Here is a 27,127-nt window from a genome sequence, read left to right on the forward strand (position 1 = left end):
GACTCTGAGAGGGAGCTTGTTTAGCTGGTGTAAATCATGGGAACTCTGTTTTAGCAGCTCTATCCACTTCTATCCACTGAGGGTCTGCTGCACAGTGTTTAAAACATGCACGTATTTCTTATTAATGTGAAGAATAAATCACTTAGCTGTGATTATTAAATCGCTGCGCAGTGAATTATTATGGTGCTTGAAGCAATTGGCATCAGTCCTGTTATGCTGTACAAACATGTACAAGGACATGGCTCCCAAACTCAGGAGTCTGTAGACTAAGGCCTGGGTCATACCTCAGCTTACAGTCCTGCAAAGCAGTATAAGGAAGACCAAGATGCATGTGGGTGTGGAATGGGACCCTGGCCAGGCCCCCCTCCTTTCCCTGCTCCCCTAACTGCACTGAGCTACAGATTGCAGCGACAAATTGCAAAAGGAGAAATTACAAAGGGTAAGGAATAGATTTGTGGTTATAGTACCTCGTGAATTTAGCCAGGCAAAAATTAGTGGGATCTCTGAAGTGATGGAGGGGCAGGGAGGGAATGATGCCTCCCCGGGATACTTCTTCTCTGCTGTCTCTTATTACTGGCTGTGGCCTTTTGGCCCAGTCCAGCCTTGGGAGCTAGCATTCCCTGTTCAGGATGTACCTCGCGCAGGCTCAGTGTAGCAATTTGCACTTCTTAAGTTTTTTGCAATATGCTGATGCTTTCCACCCAAGGCAGAGGCAGCTGAGTTGATTGGGGTAAGAAAAAAACCTCAAGACTTCAAACTTGGTAAAAATAAAGCCTGTATCATTAGAAATGGACTGAAATGGTTCAAGGACATCCCATCTTCTCTCTGCATTATACAGGGAATTTCTTTCTTCCAGGGAGAGTTTAAGGCTAGGTTTTCAGGGGATTAGGCACAGGTCTTTGTAAGAATTAGCTAACTGTATTGCATGAATAGCTAATTAATGATCACGAGTACCTGACAAATGCTTGAATTGGGTATCCAAATGGGTATTGAATTGGGTATTTGTACATGCATGTGGTGAGATACATAAACATGGTGCGCATAAAGCGAGGGGTGTCCAGTTGTTCCTGTCTAGCTTCCTGTCCCTCTCCTCCCAGGGACTGATCCAGCACTGAACCCCCTGGTGCAAAGGACAAAATCTTTTACTTCTGGGATTCTGTCTTCATCTATTGTACACCTGCATCCTTTGGAAGTATCTGGGCCTAATTGTACTTGCTTTTAAGACTTTTTTTCCTGCTGTTTAGCCTCATATTATCTCCCCCCTGCCAGCTCTCCATGATTTGTCCCCCTCCCTCCAGGCAGCCAGCTTTGGTGCAGTTTCTGCTAGGACAGCCCCTCCCTGTTTTCAGCCTTCCCAGCTTCTGTGACCCTTTAAAGATCCATTAATAAAAAGCCTAGGACCCTTTCAGATGTTTTAGCAGCAATTCGAAATTCCCTCACAGACGCCGTATTGCTCACCCTGCAGTGAGACGCACGTGGGCTAAATAGGCTCAGTGAGCCATACTTTCCCTATTCCAATTCTGCTTGCCTAGCTTCCAAGAACCAGTCCTGTTTAACAGATTTGCAGCCTCTCTATTATTGTATAAGAGACAAAGAATGAGGAGCTGGTTGCAGGGGGTGGAGAGGAAATACAATTGATCTTTTGCAATATGACTTAAAAACCTTGTCCAAAGGAAGCCGGTAAAAGGAAAAATATTTTTCTGGCATATAAAAGGGAGATGTATTGTATGGAATGGACTTCCGTGATAGTTCTGATTTGCTGAAGGGGATGTATTAAAATGACTCGTTTGAGCAATTCTAGGTAGAGGCAGATAAGTACCAGGATCAAAGTGTGGCTTTACCTAGTTGTCATATAAACCTTATTCATATAAGATACAATAGGTGTTAAGATCCAGTGATAGGCGTGGCGTAAATAGGAAACTAGAAATCTTTTCCCTGCCCTCTACCCTGCCCCGCTCCCGTAACACTTGATACATCGTGATGATCTCATGTATCTGTCACTTGGGTCCTGAGGACACACACACTACTCCACAAATTAGCATGACCTTCATCATTTCTATAGAGATCTGTGACCCCAAATTGAGGGGGGAAACTGAACAGTGTATGGCAGTGATAAATGGAAACGAAGGCTTTGCATTTAAGATAATCATCAGGATTTGGGGTTTTTTGGATCTGCTACATTAATAGCCATCAGAACAGTCAATGTTCAGTAGCAGTTATCAATGTTTTTTCCTATCCAAAGTACATGGAAGCACAGGCAATATTACAAAGACCAAGGCAAAGTTTTCTAAGGCCATTGTACTCATTTATGTCCGTTCAGAGCTGTATATTCAGCAATGAAATTAGGCTTTTATGAAAGACTAATAAATCAAATGCTTCTGTCATTACTTGGGGCCCAGTTCAAAGCCTGCTGAAGTCCCAAGAAAGACTTCAACTGGCTTCGGTGAACTTTGGATTGGAGCATCAGTCTTTTAATGAGCGTTGACTGTTAGAAATGAGTGCAAGGCTTGATACAATACAATTAAAACCTGTTCTGATCTAGGCTCTGTGGAATTGTGGTTGTTCAATGCTTTGTTCTTTCTCTCGTGTGTTTTCAGAAATCCGTACTCAGCTGGTGGAACAGTTCAAATGTCTGGAGCAGCAGTCCGAGTCCCGGCTCCAGCTCCTGCAGGACCTCCAGGAGTTCTTCCGCAGGAAAGCTGAGATCGAACTGGAGTACTCCAGGAGTCTGGAGAAACTAGCGGAACGGTTTTCGTCCAAGATTCGCAGCTCCAGAGAACACCAGTTCAAGTAAGGAAGCACTTGCTGCAACAGAAGTTGCATATTGATGGTCCAGAGCCCGAATCCTTAGCTGAACCCCTCCCTGTTTGCAACCTCCAGAGCCTGAATCCATAGGTCGTGGCTCTGTACTCCAAATGTAAACTTAGACTAAATAGCGACAGTGCTATAGGGGCAGGGAATTTGTATTCCCAGAATGGCAAGGTCACCCAGCAGGTGTCATTGGCTTTGCACCCGTGAACGTTGCTTTGCTTTTAGTAATGACCAAATGAACATTTTTACCTGGCTTGTCAAGTAGTACCATAGGATATTACTAGTCTTGATTTTTCACTGGGGCTGAACTGAGCCTTTTCTGTGCCTCAACCTTTGTAAATGCAAATAATGGAAAACTTGATTTTCATTTCAACCAGCCTGTGGATGCTAGATGGCTTTAGAACTACAAATAGACTCAGAAAATTTTAGGCAGTTTCTGAAAAGCAAGTTCTGTCTGTATTATATATGTATAAAGCTTCTGTATCTTGCGTGCACATGCTGTTGCAGCTAGGCAGATTCCAGCCGGAGGTGTGGTTTTAACATGGAAGTTGCGTGCCTGATGCTGGAGTCGCAGGTGAAAGTCTAAGGCAGTGGAGGATGTCAGACTGGACGAATCATAATGGTTCCTTCTGTCCTTAAAACCTACGACTAGATCTACGTTTTCAAAAGCAACCAATAACCTACGCCCACACTCTAAAATGTGGCGTCAAAAAGGCTGAAGGCAGAATTAAGTCTGGAGTGACTATTTTGTGGTGATATTCAGCTTGTAATGCTACTCCGACTGTAACATTACTCTGTGGCTCCTTTAAAAATGTGGTTATAGTCAGAAGCACAGTCCTATTTCAAATGGAGCTCTGTCATATTTTTTCCTCTCTCATTGACTTGGCACATTCAGCTGTTGCCAAAATGTTTGGTTGGGGACCACAAAAAATAAAAAAGGTAATCCCTGCAATATGCACGTGCTTTGGACTTGTTCTTCCGCTCCTTTTCTTCAGTGACCGTTCACGTATTCTCTATGATGATCAGCTTGCCTTGGCTCCCTGTCTTAGCTTGGATGTCTCACTTGGCAGCACATGCATGAAGCAGCCTCATGTGTGCCACTTTCTAATGTGCGCCTTCCAGGGTCTGAACTCTGAGTGAACTGCATAGAAATGTGTGCGATACGAGAAGGAGATTTGCACTGGGTTCTCTCAGTGCAGTTCTTCAGCTCTGATTCCTTACCTTTGTCTCCCCTGGCTATAGCATTTGTCTCTGTCTCTTTTTCTGACAGCCACAGCTGTGAGAGATTTTTCTGAGCGGGGAGTACATCCACTTCACAAGATGGTGCCAGCATCATTCCTTTCTTCGGCCAGGACCTATAACCATTGTGTGGCTATTGTGTGGCTTCCTAGACAACTGGGGTTTTGTTGATGCGATACATTTAACCTTGATAGCCCCCAGCTTCTTATAACCTCTCTCTCCTCTCAAGCTTTGCGTGCTTTTCGTTTCAGCAGCAGAAGCAGCAGTTCTTGCTGCCATCCCATTAAACCCTATTTGCACTGTATTACTCAATCCTTTTCAATCCATTTACTCCAGCTCTTGAGAACAAGATGGCATTGTTTTTTTGTGCACCTGGCTTCTCGGACTGAGTTGCCATTCAAATAATTTGTGTCCTTAGAGGCATCCTTTCATGTGGGCATATGGCTGGACTATACAAGAGGGATGTCTGGCTTCGTAGATGAAGTTCATAGTGCTTGGGTTCAGCAGTGGTGTTGCACTCTGTTAAGATGGTCGTATGTGCATTTCTTGCTGGCTGATGGCCACCATAGGACTGACCTCTGATGTTCCTCCGTTGCGTCTCTGCAGTACGGACGTTGCACAGTTTATTTCTGATGTGTGGATGACTCCCTGTATGGCACAAGACCTTGGAATGGTCCTTATCCATCCATACAACTTATCCATCATTGTAAACTTCTTACTAGCTAGCTCCCTGTAATTAAATAGCAGGCGTTGAGCTGGAGTTACCACCCAGCAGTTTTCTTGTTGCATACAAAGCAGTTCATCTGAGTGTGAACTGATGGGTGTTGAGTGGAGACTGTATACAGTGCCAGGCACAAGGTGCATTGTGAAGTCATGGGATGGGGTGGCGACCCAGTCAGTGGGAAAGTGCTAAAGCCTAGCAAATCTATGGCATACTCTAGGAGGAGCCCAGGCAATGGGCTGTCTTTTGGGAAGGATTTATGCCTTGTTCACTGCCCCGCTGGCTCCCAGGGGTAGTAATTTGCTATTGACTGTGATTGGTTGACTACCCACCGTGCTTACCACCACTGCACACAATGTTAGTTGTTGAATCCAGCGTGTTGTGGGGTGAAGTCATGGCTTCCCCATTCTTAACCCCTCTTCCCCTGCCCTCCAGCCTCATCTGTTCAGCTGCAAGCATGCAACCCCTGTATACAGTTCCTGTTGCAGAAATATGAGGAGGCTGCACAGGGCCAGGGGAGAGGGTTTGACTCCCTGCTTATGTTCTTGTGCAGCCCTGCAGAGTAAGCCAGGGTCTGGCCCTTGATAAGGTTGGTTGTGATGGTGTCACTGTTGTGCCATTCACTGCAGTTGTGTATTTACTGTCACTCATTCACCCTCATATATGCCAGACCTTTTTGTAGCTGAGAGAGCAAGGGAAGCTTCTTCCAGAGCCACCGCCACTTCCCTTCTGCTGGCCAAGCAGTTGGGAGCCATATCACCTTAGTGATGCACTTAGGGCTTTCCATACTGCCTCCTGCCCCTCCTGGACACACGTGTGAAACTATCCTCCCGCTAAAAATACAGGAAGTGGCTCTGCATTAGCTTCAGTGAGTAAAAACCAGCTTTTTGCCCTGAGAATTTGCTAGGGGACAAAACCAGGCCCGTTTAAGGACAGGAGGGTGTAAGATCTGCTAATACCTTAGTGGTCCTTAAAAGAAATAGCCTTTCTGTGGTCTGGTCATGGAGTCCCACAGTGCAGAGCAAGTCTCTGTGGTGTGTCTCTTGGTTATGGCGCCATATGTAGGCTGAGCAGTGGGCAGTCTCCACATCAGCTTATATGCTTTTTTTTGATGGTGGCAAAGGGGAAAAGGGAAGCCACTGGGATTTGAATACATAATCAGACACAGCTGCTGCAGTGTAATAAGCTGAAGCAAAAGCATTAAGCTGAATATGGTGCATGTGGAGTCAGAAAGTGAGGACTTTCCGGAGGAGCAGATGTGGCCTGGGTGCCAGTTCAATAGGCAGCCTTGCTCTGCTGAACTTGCATGACTTGTCTTTTGGGACTGAACTTTGACCCTCAGAGCTCATCTGTGAAGCTCAGGCAGCAATCTCCAAACACTGACAGGAGTCAAGGGGATCGGTATTACATTGGTAGTAAGATCTTATTTTGACTCAAAGAGGTGCCTTATAGTATTTAAGTCTTGCCCTAGGGACATTTAAAGTGCCAAAAAACTATTCTTTCACCAAGAGTGAGCTCCTGGCATTAAAATATGGGGTTCTCTTTAAAGATCTGTCTCTTCCCAAGAACTAGTTACTGGAAAACTTTTCTCTTTCCTGTGATGCTTACTCCAGTCCGGACCAAATCTGGGCTGTAGGCCCAGTCCAGCCCTACTATAGGAAGGGATAATGAAGTAATGGTTTGCAGTAGCAGGAACTGGTCATCTTCATGGATCTCAGTGGAGACAGAGCTGCTTCTAACAGGACTGGGTTTGGCCACGAGTGCATCATCTCTTATCTCATATCTGCTGTTATTACTCCGCTGCAGTTAGGACTGAATATCTAAACTGGGATACTTCAGAGACCATGACATCCTGCAGCCAGTAACCAAAGCCCTTGCCACGTAGGCATCATGTGACCCCAAGAGACTGTTAATCTTGCATTTTAAAGGACTCAATCCAATGCCCTTGGAAACCAAAGGGGTCCCTTCTATGACTGTAACAGAAGCTGGACCCAGGGCAAAGTAAACCATACATCAGCATATGTTTGCATTACGGACAAATGTTTCATATTATGCGTTAACACATGATTTTAAGCATTTTAATGAGCTAGTGTGCTCCAGCAGCAGGTTGTATTAGTAAGTCCAGTCCCACAGACCTCCTGACATGCAGATTTCTTTTGGGACGTAAGGTGCAACAGCCATCCTCTAATAGAATGAGAAACAAACTGGGAAACTTTCCTTTCCATGCTGTTAGCTAGGAGAGCCACTTTCTCCGCCCATCTCCTTCCAAAGTGTTGGGAAAGCTGCTGAACTTGATAGAGCAAAGGGTCTGATTTAGTTGGATAAATCTTTCTATGGCTTGATGTTACCGCCAGGAAGCAATAGAACAGCTGCACAGGCCTTCTAAGAGCGCCCAAAGGAAACTGAAACAAAGGCTTCTGGAAACGGGAGCACAACTCTGGGGCTAGGTAGAGTTTCATGAAAATTGGTAACTAAAGTAGACCGCCGTCCCATGCATACACGTAACCATGCTGAGCCCTTCTGAGACTCCTGATTTCAGTTGTTATTGCTGTTAAATAGCTACGGCAGCTCATTGTGGGTTCATTAGTTTTGGCAGCCAGATGGAGGTAAGAGTAGCATCTGGCGGATGGACTGAGCGGGCCCTGGAACATACTGTGAATGTCTGTCTCATTATTAGTAGGTTCCAAGTAAGTGCAGCTGGAGGGTGCTTATTGCCCAACATTAATATAAAGACTGGGCCTGGGAGGGCAAAATGCAAGGAGGCTGAGGGAAAGGTTACACCTTGCGTAAGGAGGGATAGCATGTAAGGGGTAAACCCTATATTCTACGCGTAGAACAGAGTCCTAGCAAGTAGAGATGGACAGTCCATTCTGGACACTGTCTCTTTGTCTCACTGAAATCTTTGAAATCAATAAAACAGATGCCTCATAGCAGTGTAATGAGGCTGTATTAATTCATAATAGTTCCTACTGCTTGTATGGTACTATTCATCTCAAAGCACTTTACAGGGGAGGGTAGCATTATCCCCATTTAACAGAGAGAAGGACTGAGGTACCATGAAGTGATGCAACTTGCTCAGGATCATCAGTTCAGGCACAGCTAGCAATAGACTGCGTTTTCTGACTTTCAGTCCCCTGGTCCGACGGCCGCCTTTCTACCGCAGAACTGCATGTGTTGAGGTGTTTCTATAACTCTGGCCCTCTTGAAACTGTTCCTTTTTAAAAAAACAAGGTGTGCATTATTCCAGGGCCTGTTGTATGATAGACAATGTGGTAACTGGGATGTTTCAATTTAATGGGGGTTGGACTAAATGACCTCCTGAGGTGCCTTCCAACCCTAACTTTCATTGACTCTATGAACTTTCTATGAATATCCTTGGTAGAAATAAAAGCCTGAAGGAGGGTGGGCAAGCAGCAGCACCTCAGTGTGAATCCTGCCTCCTTGCACTCTGCCTGGATCATCTGGGGTGACACTGGAGCCTTGTCCTGACAGTGAACTATGCAGTTGCCATGTGGAGCTTGCAACCTTGATTTTTTTCCAAGCCGGCATCACAAATGAAAACTCCGTAACATATTTCCACAGGATTGCTGGCATTGGAACAGAAAAACCTGGACACCTTGAGGGATATATTGCATCAGGTGTTTTCCCTTGGCTCTCCTCCCAAGGGACGACTTTTTGCCTTGCAAGATGAAGTGGATAAAATTGTGATGAACTTTGGGAGACTATTTCTACTCTGGCTGTGGATTTGGCAAGCCATTGTCCTGGATGCCCAATGTAGCATGATAACTGGGCGAACAGAATTGATGAATCTTTACTGAGAAAGTCCAATGAAGGGACTAGAGCAGTGGTGTCCAAACTGTTAGCCCCATGGGCTGGATGAGTGGTGCCAGGTTGGTCCGCAGGCTGGCAGGCTGGCCATGTGGGGCTTGGAAATTTAGCGGCCGAGCGGTGGATGTGTACATTGGCATCCCTCCCCTGCTGTCAAATTTGCAGACCTGTAGATGACATGGCTCCATCCATGGGCTGCATTGGGGTTGATCACTCCTGGATTAAAGCGTTTTTAGCAGTATAACGGAGCAAAGAATAACAAACGCCTTCAAAGTTTAGCCTAATTTCGGACTCCACGGCCTGCCTGAACATGAGGAGGCTCTGGTCTAAATGTGTTTTCTTTTGAAAGGCAAACTTTGGAGACTGTAGAAATCTGAGACAAAGGAAACAGAGAGAGTTCACTAACGAAAACTGTAGGACAGCCGCCACCTCTTTGTGATAAAATGTTATTAATGGATATTGCAGTCCAGAGAAGAACAGAATTTTATGTTTAATGAATATGGTTTTTTTTGATCAGGCGACTAGGAAGGCTTGGTGCTTCGGAAAGAGGCTTTCCTCAATAAGACTTTTAACATTGCTCTTGTGCGTCATTTCCAGTGAAGGGAAACTGATATTAAGGAGATCACTGCTCAGTGAAAATGTTATGGAGATGAGCCGCTTTGGGACATAAACTGTATAGACATTTCTTAAGGCAGGGTGTTTTTTTCTTCCGTGCCTATTATACTGACATAAAGCTTTGAGTTCAAGGAAAACTTGTTTTCATTAGTAAAAGCAGAGTTACCCAGAAAGCAACATAACTCTATATTCTTGTATTTTTTCTTTGATGGATAATTAAAAGCTGGGATTTTTTTCAAGTTCACCCTGCCTATAAACTCCCAGTAATTGGACACACAATGGTAGCTGCAGTCTTATTTCTCTCTCACCCCAGATCACGTTTTTTTCCCAATAGTTCTTGCAGGCTGATTTCAGGCTGAAGCAGCATGGTCAATGCTGAAGATGCTGTGGGTGTTCATCAATTTTAAATCAGAGTACTATATTATTGCCGTATATTAATTGTAGTCATATATTATTAAATATGAAGGTTCCAGGGGAAAGACGGAAGATGAACTTAACAAAACCAAGCCATTTATTATCTTAGCACTTTAACTATCAGTGTAGTGCTTCTTCCTTCCCTTTTTCCCTATTTACTCTATTATAGTTCAGTATATCTAATGCAGAGGTGCTATTTTCCTCCTTGGAAGTACTCTTGGTGAAGGCAGACGTTAGCTGCAGTAGACGCTGCATTGCTTTACACAGCTAACTAGCTCTGCTAGAATTTGGCCCTCCCCCCAGGTGATTTTTCTCTCCCAGTAGTAGCGAACTTGCCTACTGTTGTCTTCCAGCTTCTGGGCAAACACTAGAGGTGATTTAAATAATGAGCGCGGTTACCCAGTCTTGTCACTGAATTTGCTACGTGTTTATCTTTAACACTGCTTCCATGAAGACTCTAACCAGGTCCACTATGGTTCAGAGATCCACTATAGGTCCAAAAATGAGCCTACAACCAGCTCCTTTTTGGGAGCTGCTGCAGGTAATATCCTCAAACACCCACTGTGAGTATCAGGGCAAGTGCTAGGCAGATGCCTTTGGGTTAAGAGGACTCTTCCTTTTCTTCTGGATGGGCATGGAGTGTCACAAACTTGCTGTGTGGGTGAAAGATTGGAAAATTCATGCTTCCCTAGATCCTCTAGCTCTTCCTCTTTCCTGTTTTGGGGTCTCTCCATGCAATGCCCTCATTTTTGCCCATACTGCCTTTGCTGTCAGGACACTCCACAGTCAGAGCGAAGGAGAGAGGCTTGGCCTATGCTGCACGTGACATCTGTGTTTGATCCTTTTGCCGCCTTCTGGCTGGACCAAATACAGGTTTGGGTCAAATACTGGTGTGGAGCTAACATGATTGGTTAATTTGGCTCAAGCTAAATCTCAAGCTTGAGATCTCTGGTTTGATCCAGATTTCCATGACAGCTGTGGGAAGGGCATTCCCTTTTCATACTGAAATCTTGTTTATCACGGCTTGTGAGATTTTGCCATCTAGCTGCACGCCTCAGGTTTCATGCAAACCACGCTAGGTGCAATGAATCCTTGTTCAGTGTTGATTCAGGATCAAGTAGGATCCTAGACGCATGCCCTGATCCTACCTGAGATAGTGACAAAGTTGGGGGCAGGGTAGGAAGAAAGAATGCTTGGCCCTTGCAGTGAAGCAGCACTTTTTTGTTTTAGGCTCTGATGGGCCATTTGGGATCAGGTTGTCGGTGGAGGTGCAGAATCTTAATTCAGACTAGGTTTAGCAATTGCCCCTTGTTAGGGTCAGGCAGGGTGTTCTCACATGCACTTGCAGTTCAGGCCTATTCATATGCATGTCGAGGGAACAAAGAGTGGGTTCTTTGGGCCAAATTTTTAGGTGCTTTGCAGCCACAATCGGAGCCAGTTTTTCTCAGTTTGCCCAAGTCCTTTTTTTAGCATTTCTGGAAGGCTCAGGTTGTCAAAAGTGCTCTGACCCAGTAGCTGTCATTAAGACATGTATAAGCAGATTTTCGCTCAATGGGTGCAGCTTGATTCTGATGCTTAACTAGGATCTGAGCCCTTGTGACAATCTGGCCCTCAGACTGGTGGTCCTTGTGTCCTCCCCGATAGCTACCCTGATCCCCTTCCCCTGTTCTAGCTGCTGCTCTGCTTCCTGTTTTCTGATCCCTGCTTGATCTACTGCTCTATTTTCTGCTCTGTGCTGCCATCTCCCACCCCAATTTGTTGTGCACCACCCTTGCAGTTATTCTGCAGGTTGGTCACCCCTGGTCTACAGCATGAGTTGCTATAGCCCGAGTTAAACACTCGTAAGATGGGACTAACACATGTATATCCTGTATAATTGGGGTGAAGAGGAGGGCCTGGACCATGTATGCATCAGAGGGTAACCCTGGGCTTTTAGCCAAACCTGGGAACTGACATAGGTGCATCAGTCTCGATGGCTGGATTACCTGGCCTTGTTTTACTTTAACATTTGGAATTCCTCTAGTCAGCCTATACATCAAGTAAATGGGCCTTAGAGTACCAACTTCTAAACTGATTGCAGTCATACTTATCATCTTGCAAAGTTATTGTGAAAAATATGAAAGTTGAGGCTACTTTGAGTCTCCATAGGAAAAGAGCGATATGTATATATTTAAAGCAATACATGTATTTAGGAACAGGAACAGACTATGTATTTTGGGCAATGTATTGTTGGAATTCTTATTTTCCTCCTTTTTTTGGTGAAAACTTGCTATTAATCATGACTTTTTATGTTAATAACTAAGTGCAGCATGAGTCTCGGAGAAGATTTAGACACGGAAATTATCAGTTTGCCTCATTGGCTAACTGATATTTTGTCAAGTCAGTGCATGGGGGAGGGGAAAGGGGGGAGGGAAGAACTGAACGCCAAATGCACATCATTTGAAAACCTCTCCCAAAAGGCACTAGTTTCTTTTAGTCAACTAGTTGATGCAAGGAATAGCATGATATGGTTACCCGTGTGGGCAAGGTACTGGACTTCATAAACCTGTGGATGCCTGTAGACGTGTTGCGAAGCTGCTCCAGTGCGCTGCAATTACAAGGTTTGATAAATCCAGTCTGCTGGAGCATGGTAATTACTACACTCTAGCCAGCCTCCGCGTCTTGTGTAACAGCGTCCCTGAGCTTCAAAATGGCAGCGGGGGTACTTGAACTAAAACTCATTGAATGAGCTTTAGTTCAAGTGCCCCACCACCATTTTGAAGCGTGGGGACGCTGATACATGAGACACTGTGGTGCTTTAATTAGAGTGGCTCTTGGAGCCACTCTAATTAAAGCGCCCTCCGCACCTCCCAGAGCAAGTGTAAAAGTGCCCTGTGTTCCTAGATAAGCGGGACCCAGCTCGTTACCGCATTCTCCGTGTGTTGTCCTGATAATGTTTGTGCTATGGGGACTGTTATATTGAGTTTGAAGGCTGCTGAAATATCTTCTTAGTTCTCTAGGTACATCAGTCACTCAGCTATGACTTGCACATTTCTAGGCCCTTGAAACTGCTGCATAGAGCAGCTGCATTCTGGTAAGGAAGTGTAATGAACTCCTTGCTGCCTGCACCTTTTAAAGGCCTGATTATCATGACAGACTGATGTAATAGAAGGCACAGCACAGTCTTTGGTGTGGACTTTAACCCCTTTCTCAGTAATTTATGCTCTGAAGGAAGGCAAGGAACTGCTGACGGCACAGAACAAATTATGTATGAAGATGCACATATTGATCTAAGCACAACCCTGTCTCTAGGGTCGTTAATGGGAGCATCTCCATTCCAGGGCAACGGCTTCTGTTTTGCTGGCCTTGGGAAACTGTAGGCAGTTGGTAAATTAGGATGAAGTGAAAAGCAAGGGAAGCTCAGAGAAGAGAATCTGAGTTGCCTGGTTTTGTATCCTGGCTTGATTGAAGCCTGCCTACATGTATATTTTTTTGAGAGAGAGTTCCTGTGCTTGCAAAGATATTTAAGTCAACAGCTTCTTTCTTGCAGAAAGGATGCTCCCAGGGAAAAGCATATTAATATGGGGAAATTACTGCCAATGCAGCCAAATGTTTTATGTGTGTGGAGTCAGCGTGGCAGTGGCTCAGCGGCTGTCTGAATTGAACAGAAACCCCATCAGCCCCTACAACCTCCCACAGCATTTGTAGCTAACAGGCTAAATGTTGTTACAGCTTTTTTGCTGCAGCTCCTAATTAGTAAACAGAATCCACCGTAAACGATTCATTTATACCTTAACCCTAGCATGACCTGCTTGTTTCTTACTGATAGCCTTAGGCCCTGGCTGCAAAGGGATTAGACTGTGCTAGCTGCAACCATGGTAAGAATAGCTAGCAGGTATCCCCAGTCAGGGTGAAGAGGGTTTTTTTTTAAAATTTGACATCTGCATTTTCAAACTGTGCTACAGGCTACCTGCGGGGGTGTTTCTCCACCGCATGGGTCAGATTGGAGCATGTGTACAACATGATAGGGAGAGGGCAGACTGTTGCCTTATTATGACTTAAATATACTTTTTATTGCAAAACATAAAATGTCAGATTCAGGATGTTACACAGTGGATGGAGCTAGCTGCTAAACTGTTCTTAGAGGTGGTGGCTGATGACAGAACAAGGAGCAGTGGTCTCAAGTTGCAGCAAGGGAAGTTTACGTTAGATATTATGAAATACTTTTTCCCTAGGAGGGTAGTAAAGCACTGGAACAGGTTACCCGGAGGGGTGGTGGAATCGCCATTCTTGCAGGTTTTTAAGACCTGGCTACACAAAGCTTTGGCTGGGATGATCTAGTTGGAGATGGTCCTGCTTTGAGCCGAGGGTTGGATTAGACGTGACCTCCTGCAATCCCTTCCAATCCTAATTTTTTATGATTCTATGTGTAGAAAACCACTGGTGATGCATAGGGGGTGCATGTGGGTGCACGTGCACCCCCTGAGATTGGGCGCTGGGAGAAGCGCCGGCATGCACCCCCTGCGGCAAGAGAAGCACCAGTGTGCCCCCCTTGCCCCCTCACTGTGATATACAGTGGTGATGACTGCAACACTGTAAGCTCGGCTGCCCTTTGTTATACCTGTCAAAATCTTACTCAAGCGGGCCCAATTCTCTACTTGCACCAGTACAAACTGGGAGTAGCTCCTTGGAAGTCATTGGAGCAACTGTGTTAGAAGACTCACGTCTGAAGAGAGCTAGCCGCATTAAGCATAAATATGGGCAGAAGAAGATAGAGTTTAGTGACTACCTCTGCCAAGAAATCATTTTATAAACATGGATGTCAAGAACGATGTTGTAGTCATGATGGTCTACAAATTGTGAGAGGCTTCTTGCATAATTTCTTGTTTTTAGCAGTATTGTCAACCCCAAGCATTGAAACATTATGAGCGTGGGCCTCAATGGGAGCCTGGGACTCCTCAACAGTAGTCCAGGCCTCAACAACAATAGATTTTTTTTGTAATATATATTTTTTATATTATATCCTCTAGTTTCTGTGCCTTTTGGGTGCCCCTTGGTCATATTTCCATTCCTCTCTCTTCAGCCAGGAAGGTTAGAAAACTAGCTTGTTAAAATGACAGTTGATAATCACTCTGTAGCGCATGTCTCCAGGAGCAAGGCTTTAAGAAAACCACTAAATATCTCAAGACTTTCAGCAAAATTGTGTGAGTTGGCAATACTGTTACGGGTATGAGAAGGCACAGTGCTTCACATAGACCATTCTGCTTTCTATACACGTACTTTAAACAAAGACCATTTAAAAAAACCCTCTGCTATACTGTGCCTAGCACCACAGAGCTAGATTGAGCTAGATTCCCCAATTGGGAGTTTCCAGTGCTATCAAAATGCAGATAATTAACAAGAATAATAAGGTCTGTGGCTCAAAAATGTTACAGGTGACAAGTCTTGAAGACATTTTCTTGCAACAATTAGAGGTTCTACAAAGCATGCATGATAAAGCAGCTGTGGAGGTGAGAGAGAGAAAGGACTAGGAAGTCCTCTAGTCCATCACTGCTAATAAATATATGATCTAGTATTCCACAGTAGTAGTTGCCTTGATTTGGTTATTATACTTGAATCTTGGGGATTGACTCTGGAGACTTGCTGAGATTGCTTAACAGGCCATTTTTCTTTCCTTTGAAATGTTTTTCTCCTTTGAAAAGCCCTGGAGTTGCCCTGGTCTGGTATCTGGGTTTTACTTGCTGGTCTACACTGTTGGAGTTTCTGCTGCAGTGCAGTGTGCAGCCACAGGCCTGGGGAGTAAGCCTTTGGGGTACTGGTAACACAAGAAGTGATGACCAAGTGGTCCACCAGCAGAACAACACATCAAAATGCTCATGTCTGCTTAGCAGTGGGCATGCTAAACATCCAACAGAGTGACACCTTTGTGGCTATATGTTATGAGATCTCACATGTCACTCAGATCGGTGCTGGGAAAGATGAGCAACTTGGATCGATAACATGTTCTGTGAATTAGAGTCAAGTAACTAATCGAACACTGCAGTGGTCCCTGTGGTAAAGAGCAATCTAGGCCTCTTCTCTTCAGCAGGAGGGACAGTAATGTACCTATTCAGGGGTACCCAATGGGATTGATATCTTGGATAGGATGCACTTGTGCCTTAAATGCTTTTTCATTTGCTCACATTTGCCTGTGCAATTTGTTCTTATGTATCTAGGAAAGATCAGCATCTCCTTTCGCCCATGAACTGCTGGTACCTGGTTCTGACCCAGACTCGGCGGGAGAGCAGAGATCATGCTACCCTGAATGACATCTTCATGAACAATGTCATTGTCCGACTCTCACAGATCAGTGAGGACGTCATCAGGCTCTTTAAAAAGGTAAGCTGAGGAAGGGGCATTTCTACTCATTAAGGATCTAGAGGATATACTAGATCACCAGTGGAACAAAGAACAGAAAAAAAGAGAGGCTAACAAGGTCCTGGGAAAGCCCTTGAAACACAAGTTGAGGAATAGTAAAGGTATGAAAAATAAAATTAAAAAAAGAACCACCTATGAGATCCTGTCCTATGTGAAGTCAGTGGAAGTTTGCCATTGATTCACGTGGGATGAGGGTTACACCCTTGTTCTTGGAAATTATCTCTGTGAATGGAGGAATCTTGGAATTCTGACTTTTTTTCTCTCTGGAAATCCTGGCCAGAGTTTTCATCACTGTGTCCATTGAACTATCCCAGATCTAAATGCATGCACTCTGGTTTTTCATCTTATGGCACAGCATATGGACAGGAGCATAGGTATTTACAGTTTATTTACTGGGGCTGTGCGAAGCTTTGGTCCCTGATTTGATTCAGCGGAGATTTGGCCCTATGTGGTAGTTGAATCTCTGAACTGGAATCAAATCAGAGGGCCCTTTAATCTCTCCAAATTGAATCAGAAGCCTCTGAATTGACTTGGAGAGATTTGGAAAGATTTGTTGGAGATTCAGACATAGACACAGCTTTAAATGTTTTTTCTGTATACCTCTAGGTAGCAGGGGCTTTTGATCTCCAAATCAGCATCAAATCTTCAGATTCGGATTCAGCTGAATCGAATCAGGGACAGTGCTCTGAATCAATGAATCAAATCACTGTCCCTGATTTGGGCCAAATCCGAATCGAATAGGGCCCACTTTGCACACCTCTATTATTTACCACAGTGTATAGCTGGTCAATAGCTTACTAGTGAGTAGGATTGTTTTCTTGGCTATGAATGTAAAAAGTCATATTTGTGCTGCTAGTTAGGGTTGAACTTAAGTCATTTTTCAAGGTTATACAGGCAACCCTCACTCCTTGTGGGGGATACGTTCTTGTATCCCCTGTGAATGGCAAAATCTGCAAATGAGGTGGCTGGGGGACCGGGACAGCTCCAGTGCCGATGGTGGGAGCGCGGCAGTGGGAGCCTGGTGGCAGCAAGCGCAGAGCTTGCAAGGAGCTCCTGGAAGTGTATGAAGTGCATTTAAAATACTGGTTTGACATTTGCGAATATTTGAAACTATGAACGCCGAACCCATGAATAATGAAGGTTTCCTGTACCTATTAAACATTTATACTGAAAGCCACTAACTCAGCCCCTTTTGAGATCCAGGGTATGTGGTGAGCCCACTTCATAGACCACCCAATCCCTGCAGTCTTATTGGAATTTACCCTGGTGCTGCAGGTCTCGACAGAGCTTTAAACTAAGATCACCAGGGGACAACGATTGGAGCAAGCCAAGGGGCCAACAAACAAACAACCGTTACACCGGGAGATGACAGGAAGGACACTACAGCACAAGCTGAAGGAATGGAGCTCCCTCAGTGTGACAGAAACCAAGGACCTCCATCAGAAAGCTCAAATGCCTGTACACAAATGCCAGAAGCATGGGGAACAAACAGGAGGAACTGGGCATCCTGCTTTCCAGAAGAGACTATGATATCATAGCGATACCCACAATTGGACCATAGCTATAGAGAGCTATACCCTACATAGGAGTGATCGCATAGGAAAAAAGGGTGGAGGTGTAGCTGTAGATGTAAAAGGGCAGTACACCTCCTTGAAAGCTGAAATTGGTACTAAGGAAGGGCGACTTGAGACCCTCTGGGTCAAGATACAGGCGAGGACAGAAGGGGGACAGGATGACATGGCAAAAGGGACCTAACTGTAGGAATATATTACAGACCTCTGAATCAAGATGAGGAGGCAGATCTGGAATTCTCCAGAGGACTGCAAGAGGCTGCGAGAGCATGGGATATGGTCGTCATTGGTGACTTTAACTACCCAGACATCTCCTGGGGAGAACACTCAGCCAGATCTGATTGGTCACATAGATTCCTGATTTGTATCGATGAGCGTTACCTGTTTCAGGAAGTATACAGGCTGACCAGAGGAAATGCCCGCCTAGATTTAGTCTTGGCCAAGGGGGTTGACTTGGTGAGTGATCTGAAGATGGAGGGTAACCTAGGCGACAGCAACCCCAACACTATTACTTTCACTGTGGGCTGGGAAATCTGTCAGTAAGCTACAAATTCTTGACTTTAAAAAAGCTGACTTCAATAACTGAAGGGCTTTAGTGAGTAATGCCCTATGGGATCATGGACCGCAGGGAAAGAGTGTGGACAAAGAGTGGTCGTTCCTCAAGGATACGATTCTCGGTGCATAGAAGTTGTCCATATCTGTATGCAAGAAAAGTGGCACAAGGCTTGGGGGCCATCTTGATTCAGCAAAGAAGTTGCAGATCTTCTGAAAGAAAAGGTAGGCTTACCAACGATGGAAGCTAGGAGTAGGCCTCAAGGAGAACTACATAAGATTGACCCACACCTGTAGGGGGTAGATTAGAAAAGCAAATGTGGTGACCGAATTCAGGTTAGCAGCCAAAATTAAGGACAATAAGAAATCCTTCTATAGGCATATAGGTAACAGGAGGAAAACTAGTGGAAATGTGGGACTGCTGCTCCATGCATCTGGACATCTGATCACCAATACCAACGAACTCCTGAACGAGTACATCACATCTCTATTCCACCAGTCTGACTGATATCCTTCCAAATGCAAATATGATGCAGAATGATCACAGTAGGGATGGTCACCTACCAACAGTCCAGGCAGAGGAAAGAGCAGCTAGAGAGGCTGGTTATCTGTAAGTCAGCAGGACTGGAAGAACTCCATCTGAGAGTGCTGAATGAATTAGCTGCAGTCATTGCAGGACTACTGGCAAATCTCTTTGAGAATTCGTGGCAGTCAGGAGAGGTCCCAGAAGACTGGAAGAGCGCCAATGTTGTTCCTATGTTCCTGGCCAATGTTGTTCTTCAAGAAGGAGAGGAGAGAGGACCCAGGGAACTACAGGCCAATCAGCCTGACATCAGTCCTAGGAAAAATCCTCCAAAAATTTCTCAAGGAGTCCATATACAATAAGTTAGTAGAAGGCAAAATTCTGAATGACAGCCAGCACGGCTTTTTGTCATGGTTAAGTCATATCTGACTAACCTCATCTCCTTCTATGACCAGGTTACTCACCACCTGGATAAGGGAGATGAGGTTGATGTCATTTACTTGGACTTTAGGAAGGCCTTTGACTTGGTGTCCCATGAGGCTCTCCAAGTAAAATTAGGGGACTGTGGGCTCAACAATTCAACAGTCAGATGAGTGGGAAACTGGCTGTGGAGTCAGACCCAGAGAGTACTAATAGACAGATCTGTGTCAAGCTGGCAAAAGGTAGTCAGTGGGGTCTCCCAGGATTTGGTACGTGGCAAAGTTTTCTGATGACACTAAGCTTTGGGAAAGTGCAGCCATGCTTCAGGGTAGGCTGATGATCCAGGCAAACCTAGATAGATTAGTAAAATGGGCAGACCAGAACCAGATACTGTTCAGTACTGAGAAATGTAAACTGCTCCATCTCGGGAGGAAAAATCTGCAACAAACTTACAGGCTTGGTGGTGCTACGTGAGTTAGCACTATATCCAAAAGGGACCTGGGGGTCATAATTGACAATAAAATGAATATGAGCCACCAGTGTAATGCTATAGTCAACAGAGCAAACAATATGCTGGCATGCATCAAGTGATGCATCTGAAGCAAAGCTAAGGAAGTTATTCTCCCGCTCTACTCGGCATTGGCAAGGCTGCAGCTGGAGAACTGCATCCAGTTCTGGGTGCCGCACTTCAAGAAGGATGTGGAGAAGCTTGAGGGAGTCCAGAGAAGAGCCACTTGTGTGATTAGAGGCCTGAAGAGCAAGTCCTATGAGGAAAGACTGACAGATATGGGACTGTTCAGCCTAGAAAAGAGAAGACTTTGGGGGGGATTAGGTGGCAGCTTACAGATATATCAGGGGACAGCATCAGGGGCTAGGTGAACAACTATTTACCAAACTGCCCCAGGGGAAAACCAGGAGCAATGGTTATAAACTCCTAGAAGGAGGTTTCAGACTGGATATAAGGAAAAACTTCTTTACGGTTCGTGTGACCAGACTCTGGAATCGACTCCCAGTGGCGGTGGTGCAGGCACCTACCCCGGAGATCTTCAGGAGGCTGGTTATTTGACCCCAGCAGTTTTACGTGCCCAAAGCAGGGGGCTGGACCCAATGATCTCACGAGGTCCCTTCCAGCCCTAAACTTCTGTGAATCTGAGCGCAAGCGACAGTCCCACAACTTCCTGTTTCTGACTTCTTTCCCTTCTGTACCCCACTTCCTGTCTTTGCCACCCATAATTGGAGCCAAGCACAAAAGAAGAGATGAGTAATTTCCAGACAGATGCTTAGATGGGCTTGACTCCAGGAATAAATAGCAATTTTTGGACATCTTTGGTGGGGACTGTGAGGTAAGATATAGATGGGGATTGGTGGTTTGTGTGACTTGAGCCAGTTCATAGCAACCCTCAATGTTGACCTTAAATATCAGTGAATATATACTTGAACTCTTTCCACTTTTAACATAATATTGTTAGATTATATTAATCAGGTTTTTGTTTAGGTTGACTTTTGAATTGCAGAGTAGAGATGGAATCAAAGCTAGAGCTGAGATTTGGATATTTAGATTGAACCGTGCCAAAATATCAATAGCTAGCCTTCAGGAAATCCAACCCAAATGCTAATATCATGGGATCAGATGAGCTTGTGGATTTTATAACTTGATATCAATTTTTGTTATTAAATTTCGAGTGTCATGCGGCAAAAGCTTATGGGACCTGAGACCTTTTAGAGAACTGTAGTCAGATCCAAGTCCAAACTGGTATGTAGATGCTTTGCGATTTCTTTTTCTTTTTCTTTTTTTCCTTTTTTTGACTTAGACCTAGAACTAATACCTTAAGGGAAAGTTGGCTCTGGTAGCTTAATATTGAACATCTGTCCCTCTTCTTGCCCTACCCTACCTTGAAATTGAACATCTGTCCCTCTTCTTGCCCTACCCTACCCTGAAATATAGAAGAGTTGTCCCATATTTGGATAAGGCTTAATAGAAGCAGTTGACATTTTACTTTAAAAAATGTCCCCTCTCCCCAGTTGTTGACATGAATGATGAGGCCACCTTTGGGCTTTTTCCTTTCCTCCACTAAATCTTTGGATGACGTATCTCATATTACGTTAGAGTAGGTGACTTGAACAAAGGCCTAAACCTGATGTTAAAAATATTTCTTTACAATAAATCAAATTTTGACCAGGCCAAGGTGATAAAATAGTTCATAGACTCAGCAGCGTTATGTTTCTTGCATTTCTTCTTCTGTTACTATCCCCCCCCATTTTAACTGTCTGGCAAAAGTGCTTATTCTGCAAAGAAGTTGCTCCTTTCCCTCGACTTCTGATTTTTTTGCAGCAGAGGCAAAGAACGGTGACTCCATCAGCAACCTGCCAAAGCCAGCACCTGCTTTGAATCAGGAGGAGACTGTACAACTGAGTTGTGGGGATCTGTGATTTCACTCACATTTGTCCCTCAAGTTTAAATCCTAGTAGGGCTTGCATGTCCTTGAAATAGTGATCAACGGAAAAGGCTTATTTTGTGTCATGGTTTGCCATTAATGTATATAGGGAGGCTGATACTTTTGGGGAGAAGCCGGCTGTGCTTTTAACTCCTAGTGTGCCACTGCAGACATGGTTTAGGACCATGGTTTAGGATCACGATGAACAGGGCTTCGGTGAGGAGGCTAAGGCACGTGTGTAAACAGGAATGTCCCAGAAATTAGAACTGGAAAAGAGATCTTAGTTCACCTAACCCATTCCTTCAGCCAATGCCAGCATGCTTTCTCTAGACCATATTTTCCAGTGTTTGGTCCAGTGTGGTTTTGAATATGTCTCTTGATGGCATTTCCATCACATAACCTGAGGGTGGCCATGCTATCAATGAGTGTTGTGCATCTAGGCCAGCACTGGAATAGTTAAAAGCATCCCTAATTATTGTTCAGCTGTTCAATTTGCCTGTAGATTGCTCTTTGATGGTAAATTAGAGTAACATTTGTTTCAGAGATGTCAGTTTTAATTCCCCCATCTAGCATTTGTTAATGGATTGTGACATGCTATGGGTGCGTAGAGAAACTGGAAGGTTTGCTGAATTCTCCAATTACAAATGTAGGGAGTGCTGTCTTTATATAAATAAAAATGATTGCAGTAAAGGAAGGGGCACACAACGGGTGAGCTATAAGTACATGCATAATTGATATGTGTTTGAGCAGTGCAGTGGTAATTTTGCCAACAAAAGTCCTAAGGTGATGAGCTATTCCACTTCCAGCTGGCTTCAGTGGGTGTTCTTAGCACCAGCCAGGATGAGCAATCAGTAAATTGGGGCTTTACATTTTGTTCCTCTCCATGGAAGTGGTTTGCCCTGTCAGTGACCTCGAGCACACGGTCTCCTCAGCTCATCCTAGTTTTCTGTCATTCATCTAGTAGACATTTTTCATTGTGGCCAGCCCAAAAGAAAATGCAGTGGCTTATCCAAATCTAAGGCAAATGGGAAGACTTTCCCTTATAGTCTGGTGGGGAATGAATTTAAATGGTTTAGTTAGCAGGATTTAATTCAGTTCAACAAAGGGTTTATCTAGTCTTGCTCCTGTTGAGGCTAGGACAAAGGCTAACGTTGGTGTTGACAGGAGCCTGGGCAGGCCTAAAATGACTGTCAGAGTAAGGGAAGGAGGAGGCATTAGTTTCCATTATTTCTGAACTGCAAGCAAGTTTGGTTGTTGAACTTTAGCTTTTGGTTTGGGTTAATTTTTGCTTGTTTGGGACCTGTTCAGTCTTCCCACCTCAGGATGAGGAAAGAGCAGGATTGGTGTAGTATCCAATACAGTCTCACATCAGAGGAATATATTGTGCTGTTAAATGGAGATAGACTCATTGCTCGAGGCCTCATCCGTCATTGCCTTCTAATTGTCAGTTCCTTCAAGCTAATTTCTGTTCTAATTCTCTGAACATCACAATCTCCATAACAAGATTGCTGTCGTTGATTCTTACTGCTCGGGTTGTTCTGGTGCTACTGAAATCTTAGCTAAGCTACAACCCATAGATATGATTGCAACTCATGTAGACTTGCTGAGCTAGTTTTAAAGTAGCTGGCTGGGGTACCAATAGTAGTATAGCTTGTGGCAGCATGGGGTTCAAGACGAGTTGCAACACACTGGTTAAATACCTGAGCACTTAGCGCTAGCTGAGCTCTGTGCTGCTGTGGTTACCCTGGTACAGACACCTGAGCAAGGTCATTTAAAGATTGCTTGGATGTGTCCACCTAGGCAGTACTCACACTTTGGTGTACAGCTTACCCCAAGCCTTAATGAGGAGCCATCACTTCTCCTAAAGCTGTGAAGTTCAGTCCTTTTTTTAATATTGGTAGAGGTAGAGGTCGTCTGATCTCTCAACACCTGGTATTGCAGTAACCATCACCCTAATCCTTGACGTTGGGAGCATGTATTTCTGTCTGGCCTGCTTTGTCCCGGTTGCCCACTCTTGGGAACACTTCTTTTTTGACTGAATTAACCCAACAGCCCTATTAGCCTGAAATGTAGGTATGGCATGATCCTGCTGAGGAAGGCATAGTTTGAAACCGGTGCCTTCCTCAAACTGTAATCCCATCCTTGGTCTTCATTATTTATTTTACAGGGAGTTATGGGAGGGAGAAGAATCCAGATGCAGGCTGTTTCCCTCTGGGACCTGAGTTATAGTGTGGCTTGTATAAAGCTGCTTAGTCCTCAGCTAGGACCAGTCTTCCAGAGACAAAGATGATATAGCACCTTGGCTTTTGATGAGGCTTGATGGGGCGGAAAATGAGAGATTTTCTACAGCTGGGATCTGAACCCCCTTGTTACTGTTTAGCACAGTACCAAGACAGGCCTCTAAAGCTGATCCTGACATGGGTGTAAGTCAGTGTACCTCCACTGAAATCAGTGGAACTACCATGATTGTACCTCAATTTACATCAGCTGGCTGTTTGTCTTAACATGTCTGGACAGGGGAAGGGGCTGTCTTTCCCTCTGGTTTTAAGGGAGCAAGAAGCAACTGCATATCAAAAATACTTCTCTTGAGCAGGGGCTGTAGTTTTAGGAATGCCGTTCTACGACACTGGCCAAACACTATCATTTACAAGAAGGAAGGAAAGCTGGAAAAAGTTGAAAAGAGTAAAATAAACAAAAAGGAAGATCTAGGCAGTATGAAAGGACTCAGAAAAACTAGCTGATGCAACAAATGAAATTGGTAGCAGTTACAGAAAGAGAAATTGAAATATATGTGGGGATTAAGGTCCAAAAAATGACAAAGGATAGGAATTACATATAGAAGCTAAACACATACACATATATGTACAAATTCTTGTTCCTTATCATATACATGTATAGAAATTTAGAGTTCTGCACTGCACCTTCCTATCCTGGTTTATATATAAACCATACGGGTTTTTGGGGGGAGGTATGTTATTCTTCCACGCCTGCAAAGTATTCTGCATGCCTCTTGTGTTGTATAATTATTATATTTCACTAATCTCCTGGAAATAGATGGAGCAATTTTGCTCAGGCTTTCCAGAAAAGTTCATTTTGAGTCAGATGCCAATTATAGAACATTTCAACTCAAACAGTTAGTCACTGAAACACCAGGGGTTGATATGGAAAGTATTAGACAATCTTATCGGGCACCTCATCATACAGTATGTTGGGCCAGAGGTGGAGAATGCTGAAGTATTTTTAATGATCTGTCAGTTTTCTGGTAGTAATTCTGGGAAGAGGAATTGGCTCTTTTATGGGAATCCACGCATCAGTAAGCAGAGTTTGTTGTGTGCTGTTCTGCGATGGAAGCACCATTCTTGTTTGTTTTTCGTCCTCTGATTTGTTGGCATCAAATAACTTTGCATCATTACACTGTGACATGGGCATCAATAGTTAATGAGGTATAGTCATGTGAGATGGTGTGAGATGGATTCACTTTTTGGGAGGGGAAAGAGTTGCAAGCCCAATGTGCTGGATGTGTAAGAAAGTGTAATCAGCAAGACGGCTCTGTCTCTAGTAGGTGGCACTGAATGCCTCCCATGTTGATGTGAAGTGAGGAGGGATCACTCAGATCAGTGGTAATATCATGTTCCCTAGTATTATGGTGAACGGTGTAGAGCTGGGAGTTAGGATTTGGGGAACTCTTCAGAGTTGGAAATTCATCCTTGTGTAAAGGAATAAAAATAGGTTTGTGCACCACTTCTATATATCCTGGTGGTTTAGGTAGGACTTAACCAAGACTTGCATCGACCCATTGTGGAGGACTGCTCTAGGACGGTGGAAGTGGGTTCCAACCTGAATACCTGAGGGTCGAAGCTAATGGATTCTAGGGTTCATTTAGAGACGGATCCAGTCTGCAGAATTTGTGTCTCTATTTCCAACATACCAGAAGTCATGGCTATTTGAAGCTTTGGTTCTGATTAATATAAATGCAAGAACAACTTGTAAAACTGGATCCAGGTCTGGGCTTGGGTTTGAGGACCAGCAAAACTCAATGTTTTGGGACCTTTAGGTTGAAGGACATCTTTTGATTTATTTCTTATCTTTCTGGCCTTTCCGGAGGTGAAAGAAAGATCACATTCCTTCTGCCTGAAGATGTGGGAGGCTGAATGAACGATTTGTCCTATCCCCTGAACTCGTGTGTTTAAGCCAGACCCCTGCAAACTGCAACCATTGTTTCCTACAGCTGTAATTAAACCCCTGTCTTTGAATTTTGTCCCAGCAATTAAATGAACCGTGCATCTTTCTTCTCACAATGATGCTTTAGAATTTGGTGTTGAATATAGTGCTACAACCCTGCCTGTCCATTACAGTGCCTCTCAGTCCAGTCCCTAACACGCCACCTCTTGTTTCTATGATCTTAAAATCCAAAGACATGGCTTGTGTTATTATCTCCATAGGTGTAGCTTGCTGCAGTCTTGAGACCCAAGACTAAGGCTTTAGTTACTGTAAGCCTGGGTAATGTTATACTGATGACTTATATAGTGAAGGAAAAGCCCAAAGGGATCTTAAATGTGTCTCAGGGTTTTTATAAAAAGACCCAGTAATGATATCATTTTGGTTGTTTAAAGTTACAATGACAATAGGCAATTGTCCTCTAATGGGTGCAGTTTCTTGTTACATAAAACCTGTCAATCCTCCAAAGCACGGTAGTAAATTTTTCTAGAAAATGTTTTACAGTCAGTCACATTGTGTATTGGACAGTGGGCTGTGCGTGCAGGCTCTAACAGTGGCACGGATACTTTCAAGAAAAATACTTTGCATATGCCTCTTGGGCATTTCTCATACCTTTGGAAAGTAGCCTCTGATTCTTAGGGGTCATCAGTTTTAGGCTCCTGTATGAGATCTGAATTTTTTATTGTTGCTGTTTTTATTTTTCCCTGTTGCTGTTTTTCTCTGTGGACACCTGAGATAATTTCCCATGAGAAAAGCATTTCTGAGCACTGGCAATGTCTGATCAAAACCAATCCAAAACAAAGGAACTCTTTATAAGGTCGATGCTCCTTTCAAAAACTTGGAGGTATAGTATGACTTGAAACAATGTCAGTGTTCCTGTTCAGAAGTGCCTACGTTTCAGTGGCATTGGCATATAAGCATATATATGACTTCAGGGTCTGGTTTTGTATAAATACATAGGTTTTCAGCAAAGGCTGGTTATCAAAGGGTTGGGTGCAAGTCACAGAACTGTAGGAATTAAAGATGGAAAACCCATTTTAGGAACCAGGTCCATCATTTGCTGGTTTGTCTTCTCTGTGCATCACTGTCCTGGCTGGTCTTCTGCAATCACCAGGGTCTCTTTACATGAACCTTTTGGAGCTGCACTTTGTTCAGGGATTCTTTCATGATCTGCTTGGCCTAGAGATAGGGCAAAAGCTTCCCAGGCCCCTGTGTGGAGAATGCAAGATGCAAGGGAAGAGCACGGCCTCTGCGGCATCGTCTCTCTTTCCACCGTGCAGTCTGTTGAGCCAGCCGGGCAGAGTTCTTGGGGCAGTGCAGGGGCACGGGGTGTGGGCTTAGGGATCCCTGGCCTCCTGCATTTCTTGAAATTTGAGATTTACCC

General features: G+C 44.3%; 1 protein-coding gene and 1 long non-coding RNA gene across 4 annotated transcripts in view; one reads left to right on the forward strand and one right to left on the reverse strand.

Moving 5' to 3' along the window:
* The window catches only part of SRGAP3 (SLIT-ROBO Rho GTPase activating protein 3), a 216,260-nt gene that overhangs the window by 109,997 nt on the left and 79,136 nt on the right, over positions 1 to 27,127 (forward strand). For all 3 annotated transcript variants that reach the window (XM_019536576.1, XM_019536577.1, XM_019536578.1), the window contains exons 2-3: positions 2,598 to 2,790; positions 15,823 to 15,985. In XM_019536576.1, coding sequence (XP_019392121.1) covers positions 2,598 to 2,790; positions 15,823 to 15,985 — 356 coding nt within the window. The remainder of the gene's footprint in view (positions 1 to 2,597; positions 2,791 to 15,822; positions 15,986 to 27,127) is intronic.
* LOC109311139 overlaps positions 13,904 to 27,127 on the reverse strand; it is a 13,980-nt gene continuing 756 nt past the window's right edge. Inside the window, exons 2-3 of the long non-coding RNA XR_002101430.1 lie at positions 17,776 to 17,779; positions 13,904 to 14,030 (exon numbers count right to left, since the gene is read on the reverse strand). This is a non-coding gene — a long non-coding RNA (uncharacterized LOC109311139). The remainder of the gene's footprint in view (positions 14,031 to 17,775; positions 17,780 to 27,127) is intronic.

The sequence above is a fragment of the Crocodylus porosus genome, unplaced genomic scaffold (genome assembly GCF_001723895.1).
Source record: "Crocodylus porosus isolate Cpor-Errol unplaced genomic scaffold, CroPor_comp1, whole genome shotgun sequence".
NCBI classification, from domain to species: Eukaryota; Metazoa; Chordata; order Crocodylia; family Crocodylidae; genus Crocodylus; species Crocodylus porosus.